At 37.8% G+C, this 10870-nt stretch overlaps 1 protein-coding gene across 1 annotated transcript in view; it reads left to right on the forward strand.

The window, feature by feature from the left end:
* The window catches only part of Klhl14 (kelch like family member 14), a 95923-nt gene that overhangs the window by 25752 nt on the left and 59301 nt on the right, over positions 1-10870 (forward strand). Inside the window, exon 2 of the mRNA XM_015482451.2 lies at positions 5215-5336. Coding sequence (XP_015337937.1) covers positions 5215-5336 — 122 coding nt within the window. The remainder of the gene's footprint in view (positions 1-5214; positions 5337-10870) is intronic.

A 10870-nucleotide genomic window follows, 5' to 3' on the forward strand; every position in this document is an offset into this window, starting at 1 on the left:
AACAGGGGATTCAGGCCTTGTTCTCACTATGATCATGAATGCTTACAACAATATCTGGAACATAGAGCTCAGTTAACAATTTCTAAATAATAAATGAATTGAAACAAAATGTCTAAATCAGGAGAGAACATAAAAACCTTAAAAATACCTATTTGTTCAGAGCTGTTGGAAATACTTTAGTTAGAGGAAATACAAGATACGAAAATTTTGACTTGAAAACATTGCTTTTTTTAAAAAAAAATCCATGTTTGTAATTAGTTGGAAGCAAAAATGCTTTGTGACTCCCTTAAAAGACTACAATGATTTTAAGAGACTGTAAAAGGAAAAAAAATGTATTTGTCATCTGTCATATCACATGTGTTACAATGTGTATAATTTTGACCTTCACATTTTCAAAGGAACTGAGATAGTAAGTGTACTAAAAGGCAGTGACCAGGATAGTGAGGAAAATTTAAGCTTTTTCAGAGAGAAATATGAGTTTTCAACATGGAGAAGAGGATATTTGGCAAGTATCTCCAACATTTGAATTTCTGCATGCTTCTCTGGGGAAGACATAGGTAGGTTATTCAGCCCAGCACATGGAGAAAAAAAAAATCTAATTCAACTATCCAACGACCTTCAATAATAGAGTGAAAAACTAAGATCCATTTCATTATAAACTTCAAAACTCTATTATCTTTAATAATAGAGTATAAGACTAAGGTTTTGAAAAACTAAGGTTCATTTCATTATAAACTTGTCTACATAGATAAAGACTACTACTTATAAATTCTTAGCAGAATTTCTACGTTACACAGAGAACTGGAAAAAGTTAGTGAGTGGCTCCAGGTCCAGCAATGTGTTAGAATCAACTGGAAGTTTGTGGGACAATTTTAAAGCCTCATCCCACTGAATCATAATCTTTGAGCATTGGAAACTGACAATCTATCAAGAACTTTAAAATTTTAATCCCCTTAGATGACTCTAGTGAACTGCCAAAGTTGGACAACGCTGAACTAGAGTACCACAATTTTTTCCCTCTAACTCTGTGATTTGATAATTCTTACAGCATTGTGAAAGAACTTCATCTATAAATGAATGAGAATTATCTGTAGTCTGTAAAGTGAATATGGTCTAACCCGCAGAGGTAGCTCTAAAGTGCCTGCTAACCAGTTGATTTCTTAAGTAGATTAAAATTCCTTCTTGCAATCTAGTGAATGAAAACTTTCTTCATGTATCATGGAAAGGATAACTTTATCTGGCTTGTTTCCCAACTATTAAGGTTCCAAATCACTGAAATATAAATAAATGAGATTTTACCATATCTAAACACCAGTATGATGAAAAATTTGTTTACACCGGGAGGTTTTAGGTCATCCTTCAATCATTCATCCCCGGAACCAAAGTAGGTATGCTCCTGAGCATACATGCACACATGCACACAGATACCCAAATGTGACACTTGGTAAATGTTGGGCAATTACTGAGATGGAACAAAGGAGACCTTCAAATTCCATCGCCATTTTAACCTTATATTTTTGGATCTAAAAAATCTAAGAACTCAAGTCAAAGGCATACAAATAATATTACTGATCATGCTGTACTCAGCTTCATGTTTAAATTTCTCTAATTTCTTATCTTCTAAATACATTACTTTGGTCCCAGTGGTGCTAAAATGAGGAATGAGAGCAATATTTTTAAAGTAATAAAAAGCTATGAAAAGTACATATTAATTTTGACTAAATTGATTCCCTATATAAAGAGCATATGTTGCCCTATGAAGGAGCTCTAATTATGGCAAGAAGGCTACATTTGTAGATTTTGCCTAATCTAAAATTAAACCTGTAAAGCTTTGCTGGAATTATATAAGAAAAGAATAATGGAAACCCCCTTCAACACAGTTAGATTTTCTTAATTTTATTTTTTCAATTCACGTGCTATTGTTTCACGGTATGTTCAGATTGAAGTTCACACATAGCAAATAAATGGCATGATAATCAGAGGTTCGATATCCAATACACATTCATTATTATCTGTCATTATTGTCATTGTCGCTATTATAATTGTGCATGGTAAAAAGAATGAAAGCTTTTCCACGGGAATTATTCACGTGTATTACTTTCTAGGAGTAATTGAATAGTTGACGTTGCATTTTTGTCAAAGTAAAATATGGGATGGTTTTTCTCATTTGTATTTTTCTTCAGCAAGAAGAAATGTGGAATAATCTCTGTTAGGTTCCTTTTTCTTTGGATCCAGGGTCTCATAGTTTCATGCAATGCTAAAATGTATGTGTTTTAAATGACAACTATGGGAACTTTCTCACTCCTCTGTAAAATGACCTGCCACGTTACGGGCTGTTTTGAGAGTCAGTAGGGAAAATGGCAAGAAAACCTCTCAAGTGTGTTTCGCTGTCTATGTGTTCTTCCTTCTGTATCACGAACTTCCCACAAGCTTTGTCCTATTTTGGGTTTCTGTGTGGTTCACCCTCACACAATACAGCTTGAAGCTTTATTTAGAATTAAATAATATAAATGCTGGTTTGGACAATTGTGTAACACAGGCTTTTGAGACAAAAGACTCCAAGTAAAATGCCATAACAAATTGGATGATGATACAATACTGCAAAAAAATTGGGCTGTGTCTTTAGTCACTAAGAAGGCCATACATAATGCACTCGAAGCACGGACCCTTCACAGAAAACACAACCCATGAGGGTAGGTGGGAGTTCCTTTTCTTCCATAAAATCTACCACATTCCCTGCAGAGACCCACATGGTTTAGGGATTTGTTTTAGTTATGTGGGGTCTTGCTGTGCTGCTAGGCTAGCCAGCCTGGTAGCATTATGTCATTGCTACCAGGGAGGAGGTGTTTACCGTTGACAAACTATACAGTGGCTTATGTGTTGAAGGCCTCAGGCCAGTTTGCAGAGGACAGATGGAAATGGCTGGCTTTTTAGGCAGAGAGGGCAAAGACTCAAGATCCTCTTCTCATCCACAAACAAGGGCAGCAAATCACCAGTGAGATTGGTCCAAGGAAGCCAGTTTTATCAACTACTGATACAAACTTATAAACATACTTGAGCCACGTGCTTACGTCCTTGTCATTCATCGAGTACATTTTGAAGCAGTAATTTATTTATGAATTAAAACAGATACTATTATGATGTTTTTGTCATGATCAGTACTTCAGTAAGTCCTTTTCTCTGTGTCTATCCTGCCCATCTTGGTCTTCTACCTCCTATCTGCAGTCTGGCCACATGTACACATGTGGTGTCAGGCAGTTGCAGAATCATGACTTCAGGTGAACAGGTCCGTCTACACATGATAACTTACTGCACCTAAAAGGACTGTTTGCTTTCACTTTGACTTGTCTTACAAAGCAGTTGATTATTTGGACTAAAAATGATAACAAAAGAAACAGCTATATATCAGTCCTATGAGCATGCATTTATGAAATTATATGGCACATGAATTACATGTGTATTGTTTCTACCCAGTCACCAAAATTCTCATTGGAGAATTTGCTGTTTTACTGTTTTTGGAGTCTTTGCTGTTTTACTGTTTTTGTTTGCCAACCAGCAGTCTATAGGGCATATGGATGTAGGTCAAGGACACATTAAATTCAAAAAAGTTGGGTTGGTTGGTTAGTTCATTTGCTTGTTTTTCTTTACACTCAACTATATCCACAGAGTGGCAAAATTAACATTGTAAGCTCCTATTGCATTAGTCATTCTTCTTTAAGTACAGCTCCCTCTATCGATGAGTCTGGAACATAGGAGTTTGTCCAGAAGATATTTTCCTAGTGAGACATACACAAAGCATTCAGTGGCACCAGAGTTTCATTATAGGAATTCTCTAGTTCCCTTTCTTCATATGGAAATGTCATTAACTGTATTAAGTTAACTCTCTGAATGTTAGGTTCTTAACCAACAAACAGTGCTTCTCCACGGGGCCTATTTCGCCAAGCATCCTTGAATCGGAAGGGGCTGAATAGGTAATAATAGATTCAGAGCCACACTATGGGTTGTGATCATATGTAAGAGGAACCCTTTTGTATTTATTGACTTTTTCCTTCAATCATGGTGGTTCTGTTTCTCCTACCACCACCTTGAGCCTTTCAGGTAAATGAAAAGTTCAATTATATGTAAAGTGACTGTTAAATCAGCAGGCCCCTTGTGGGGGTCTGGGCCTCCTCTCCCTGCTTCAGTGGCACGTGTGCTCAATCCATTACTATTCCTGAGGGTTGTACATCCATCAGGTCGCCTCGCCGGCCAGGGTGCATCTTATAGCTTTTACTGCATATGAGACATTGCAGGCCTGTTCTCAGGAACTGCCAGGCAGACTGGGAATCACAGTCACGGTTAATAGCAGCGAATTGCCAGCTCTTGATGGGTGGGTAGTCACTCCTTTCAGTGGTTGCCCCCTGGGGGAGAAGGTAGAAAAACAGAGGGAGGGAATTAGAGTGACTTTGCACAGTTGAGCAGGTTCATGCCGCTGGATCAGTGGCAAGCATTGGCAGGGCTCCACTCTGGGGAGGCTCACAGCAACATCACAGTCTCATTTTTACCAATTGGAGCTTCTGTATCGCCAGTGGTGCACAGGGGGAGAGCAGAGGGGAGGGCGAGCTGGGAGTGGGGGAGAGGGGATGGAGGCAGAAGTCTAAGCTAAATTAAACAAATGGGGAAAAAAAAAAGTTCATGTTCAAACTGGTTAACCCATCCTAGTTAGCCCTGTGCTACTAATTGTACCAGACTGGTTTTGGAAGTTGCCTGAGTGATTAAAGAGTTGGCTCACAAACTCTCTGCATAACCTTAATTTTTTCAAGGTTCTTTGAGTGGAGAATGGCTTATAATAATGATTTTGACTAATACGATTTTTGACATGCAACTTTAATGCTTAACCTTAGTACCACTCCAGAGCATTCCATGTGTACTCAGCTGTAAAGAGTGATGATTTAAAGGGATAATATAAGAAAAAGGTCGTTCTAGAATGAACCTCTAACAAATTGCATAAAGGGAGCTTATTATTCCATGAGTATAGGGATATGCAGTTCTTCTGATCATTTTTCTGCTTAGTTCAAAAAAAAAATGTTGAGACATGAATGGGAAAAGAAACAGGAAAAAATGAAATAGAAATCTGCAAGCAAGGAACATTCTTTTGATGGTTATGATTTCGTTGCCACTAAAAAGACTCTACAATAATGTGGTTATTCATCTCCTCTTTTGTTTTGGGTGAAGAATTCGCTCTAACAAGAAAATGCTGTTATTGGTTGGAGGGTTGCCGCCCGGACCTGACCGGCTCCCCAGCAATTTGGTTCAGTATTACGACGATGAAAAGAAGACATGGAAAATACTCACAAGTGAGTGACTTATTTATTTTCTCACCTATTTATTTCAGGTTAAAGCTGTCTTGATGAATTCGAAAACATGGTTAATCAAATTAGACATTTTATTGATTTGTTACCCTGCGGAGGTTTATTTACGTATCATGGGGGATTTAGAGTAAAAGACTAAATTAACATTGCAGAGGTGGCCAATTTGGTAGTTGAATAGGCCTAAATTAAAACTGGCCTCAAATCATTGTACTGGTTTATGTTTCTGTGTGTGTTGGAATGGGCAAGACAGGGGAAGTAGCGATCTTCCCCTAAAATTTCTTCTTCTTCTTTTTTTTTTTTTTTTTTGGTTGATTGAAAAATGAAAGGTTGGTTAACAGCACTAGTAAGTTTTCTCTTAAAATGGTTGCTGAGTTTACTGTTGCTGTAACTAACATTCATTTTGCTTTTTAGACATTTTTGCTCATTAATCAGTCTGTGGAACCAGGTCTTTAGAGAAATGCCCCCTCAGATGCTCCACAGCTTGGATGGACAGATATATTCATGGCCTGGCCCAGATGCATAAAATTGCACTTGCAAACTTCCAGCCAAGAGTCTCCTCCTCCCCTCCTGAAAGGGTGATTGTGTTTTACAGCAAACCTCTTGCCTTGGGCACTGAGATTTGGAACTTATTGTTATATCGGTTATGATTCCCAGTCTGACTCAGTCATGGAATCAAAAATCATCGTTTTCTTGAGTGCAGCAGGCTGTGTGCACCAGTCCCCTCGTGGGCACAGTGGCTGCACTGGTCAATAAAACTAAATTTTAACTGTCAAAATTGCCCAGAGCTGTATAGATAAAATAATAAATGAGCAATTTTGATCCATAAATCAAAGCCATACATTTAAGACCAACAAAAGTAAAGGTCAGATTTTCTTATTGCATGTGTCTTTTAAGCAGTTAGATATTTTACCAGAGTATTTTCAAAAATAATTCCCTTTGCTCTTCCTGAAAGCCCTTTCAAATCATAGAAACAGGGCCAGAGTTTGCCCAAAAGAGCAGAAGAAGAGGTGCTAAGACTTGTGAGGTGGTGCTTGTGATAATACATTTCGGAGCTGGCTCACCCCAACCAAACCTGCAGTATCATCATCCAGGAATTGCAACAATAATGCTCCCTGACACCACTGTACTATGATTCTAGTAAAGAAGTGGTAGAATAGTAATGGTGAGATTAAGATGAAGAAAGGAAAAATAAGTTAGAGATGTCTAAAGATATTTGTTCTTCTTTGGATGAAAATACCATTAACAGTGGCTTAAACATCTGAGTGAGTGATCAAGCTGTATTTTAAAGATTCATCAGAAATGAAAACTAAAGTAAAACCAAAGAGTCAATTTGGGAACACTTGATCAATAGGATCAATAGGATGATCCATGGAGACTAGGAGGAGGAGAGAAAAAAGATGAAGGTCAGAATATTCTCAGGGAGAGATAACAGAAAAAAAGGAGCATAAGGGACAGGGAGATATTAGACCCTACTAGTAAATGACATTCATTTGCTAACCCACCTGTTTTTCCAAATATACCAACCTTCATCCAATTTGCTACTTATTTGAAGTCCTCTAGTAAGGGCAAAGAGATTGATTAACAATACCTATGCAAAGTCTTATGTTCATTTTGAACCTTGGATAGAGATAGGTTGATCATCAAACTTCTTACCCAAACTAGGAGACTTTTGAGCATGGGAAGTGGGGGTCTACTAATTAGGCCAGGTCAACACTTACAGACTGGAATAGATGATCACCCCATTGCCTGATTTAACTTCCTACTTGGGTATAGTAAGAGCACATGAACTCTGCATCCTGGATCAAGCCCAGATCTCTGACTTTGAGCAAGTCATAAATATATTCTGAGTCCTAATTTCTTTATTTTGTCAGTCATTGAATATTTTTTTAAACGACATGACATTTATAAATCATCTATCATGTAGCATGTACTCAATAAATTGTAGATACTTTTGCTCTTATTTTAATACCACTGCCAACATTAGCACAGGACTGTATCTTTATACCTTAGAAGCATCAGTCAGCCCAAGCCCTTTGTGCAAAGAGAAAAAAGATAACTCTGTAATGGCAATGATGTTGCACCCAGTGCTCCAGAGGAGAGAGCCTATTATCCATAGTTTTCATAGGTCAGATGTAATAATCTACAGATTAGGAAGTAAGCATAAATGGGGGTCTTGGCTCATCCAGCCAGATTTGAAATAAAAGGAAATAAATTAGTATAAATATAGAAAAGTTCTTATAATAGAAATATATTTAAAGATCTTGGAATGTCCTTCTATACTTAGACAAACTCATAGCTTCGAAATAAATTTCTATTCTTATACTCTTCATCTCACTAGAACTTGAACTTCAAAAAATTGAGTTTATTTCCTGCTAGGCTGTGCCTACACAGCCCCAAGTGAAGGCTTATTTTTTTGTATTTGTTGAAAAAAAAGGTAGGCATTTTAATCTGGATAATTTCTGTTATTGGTAGTTTGTATTTTTTTAAGTAAGGCCTTTATTTGGCCAAGTTGAAGGAAGTCAGGTAACTGACACAATTTCATACTATTTGGGCCACATAATCATAAACAAAGAAATGTTTCTCATCAAATAAGAAAATATCCAACTGCACCCAAAATCCAATCAGACGTTAGGGATTTCCAAACTTCCCACTGCCCTTCTTGCCCCAGAAGTGCTAAGCTAATTTATTAGGGAGGTAAGGATGATGGTTGAAGGTAGGAGATGGCCTGCCAGTTTGGGGTCTGTTTATTTATTGAATGAATGTCTCCATACAGACTAACAAATTAACTAACAGACACCTAACACCTGAGGTTGGGTGGCGCTTCTGAACCTTAGCCTACCGTGTCTGTTTTGCTTGAGCAAACATTTCTCAGCACCTCTGACAGACAGGTTCCTCTTTAAGAGATGCCATTCTACAAGCAGAAGCACAAGCACCTGCTTAGGGGTGCCACACTATTTACACATGTTACATAACACAGAAGAATTAAAAGGACTTTGGAAACACTACGCAAGGCGGAAACACTTCAGTAATAATACATTGAACAAGTAGAGGTAAGTGAGAAGGAAAAAGTGGTTCTGTATAACATAAAGAAAACGTAATTCAAATAGTTAAACAGTCAATGGTTTGATCCCCTCAAACAGCAAAGGGACAATTATTCTCACTAAAAAAGACTGTTTTGGTGACATACTGGCACCAAGTGCATTTTAATCTTCCTTTTTAAAATAATCAGTTAATATGATGTGGTAGAATTGATGTTTAAGAATGGTGACAGAGCCACCCCCCCAGCCTCTATTGGAAAAAGCCTTGAGAAATAACATGTGAAAATGACTGTAAAGCCCCTTTGTCAATGTGAAGTGTTCAGTAATCACAATAAAATTGGGCATTGTTGTTCTCTTGCCTGTTAGTAATCAAAGGGAAGTTGAGACGCACTTTGGTTCATTTTTATTTTACAGTACTGCTTTTCTTGCATTTCTCACTCCTGCATGCAGTCTGCCGATTCGTTCTTAACTTATTAGAAAGCAATACAGGAGACATGAATAATAAAATGGTCAACACAAGAAATATACCTTCTGCACTTTGCAGGCCCTCAGTCCTCTGCTTAAAGATCACACAAAACAATCCCCATCGCCACTGTGTACCTCTAGGACAGATTTCTTACATCCCCAAATTTTTATGAAGACCACAGGTAGATGCACTCTACATTTCTCCCCATGGGATAGCACTGAAGGTCTCTTTATTCCATTTATATTCCCAGTTGATTGATGTCTTTACTGAGGGGTGAAGGTATTTTCCAGGAACTACGTTCCTTTTTTCTATGTTTCAGGTAAGAGATTTTATTTATCAGGTGCTTCTTCATTGCTTTCCTAAAGCAACGATAGAAAAAAGACTTCAAAATACTGATTTATTCTTCCAGGTGCCAATCATGGCTTCCCCTTAATCACATGACCACAAAAGCTATGGAGCTCCTTCTGATCCCTCCCACTTCCTTCTATTAGATGCAGGGGGAAGTGCCTTTTGTTCCTCTTCCTTTCAGTTCATTTGCTCTACTGTTTGTGTGTTTTCCAATCATGGTATACTGGCTTCCTATGTTGTCTCCTGGCCCATGAAGGACACTTCACTTGATCCCATTCATGCAGAAAGGGTCCTGGGGCAGATTGTCATCTTTTAGAAGAGTCACAAAGATCAGAAAGTTTGTGGACTTTTCATACATGTTTTTAAAAATATACTTCCCATAAGTGTCAAAGAAATAGTAATGAAAAAACCTCATATAAGACAATAAACTTCAGTTGTGAAAAATAAATCCAGACTTGATCATATTCAATATCTGAGCAATGGAGAATGGTTTAATTGCTGATTATTCAAGGAATAAGGGACCTAGAAGTTGACCCATTTGACTGGACTTCTTTCTGTGGTTCTTTGGTTTCTTGATTTCAGTCCACTTTTGCTCTTTGAGAATATATCGGAGGAAAGTCAAGTTAGTCAAAAGCTAATGATCATTTCTCATGGTTGTTTGTTCTCAAAGAAATAAAAAGTAAGTTCAATGGAAGGGTTGTACCTGTGAGATTCCTTTATTCGTATTATGTGAATTGCTAAGAATCCAAACCCACAAAATTATTTGATGTAACTTTCAGACAGGTAGGTAAAATTTGTAAACAGTACATTCCTCATTGCAGGAGAACCTGAAGAAACAATGAAGTACTTCCAGAATAACTCTGAAAATGCCTGGAGAGAATTTAGTCTGACTTACAGACCTCATTCCTTCATGGAACAAGCGATTATTGAATATCCACTCTGTTGGATGGAAGGGTAGAATATGAATATGACTGTCTCTCCTCTCAATTACCTAAGGAGGCAATTATAATACAGGAAGCTAAGAGATAGACAAGAAAATACCAAGGTACAATGAGAGCAAAAATGGGCCCCTAACCTAAACACAGGAGGTTAGGAAGTTCTCTTAGAAACGATTTTCTTAAACAGAGCATACCACACACCTGTAATTCCAGCTACACACAAGACTGAAACAGGTGGGTGGCAACTTCAAAGCCAGCCTCTGCAATTTAGGAGATCCTGCCTCAAAACAAAAATAAAAATGTATGGGGGTGTAGTTCAGTGGCAGAGTGCTTGCCTAGCATGTGAGAAGTCCTGGGTTCAACGCCTAGCACTGAAAATAAAATGACATTTTAATTCCAAAAACAGGGATAGGAATTATCTAAGCAAAGAGGTAGATGGGAAAGCATTTTAGTAAGTCAATCTAGTTGTGAGAATTAAAAAAAAAAAAAGGTGAGAGAATGTAGGACCTTCTAGAACCTGACTTAAATTTGTCAATCTATAGGAAAGTCTGGGGTAGTAACTGATGGGGTTAGCCAGGAGCTGTATCTTACAAATACTCTTTCAGACAATTGTACAGATTGATTCAAAAATTAAGAATTTTAGGCTGGGGATGTAGCTCAGTGGAGGAATGCTTGCCTAGCACATGTGAGGCCCTGAGTTTGATCCCAAGGACGGGGCGGGTGGGGGGG

This window comes from Marmota marmota, unplaced genomic scaffold, assembly GCF_001458135.2.
Source record: "Marmota marmota marmota unplaced genomic scaffold, marMar, whole genome shotgun sequence".
NCBI lineage: Eukaryota > Metazoa > Chordata > Mammalia > Rodentia > Sciuridae > Marmota > Marmota marmota.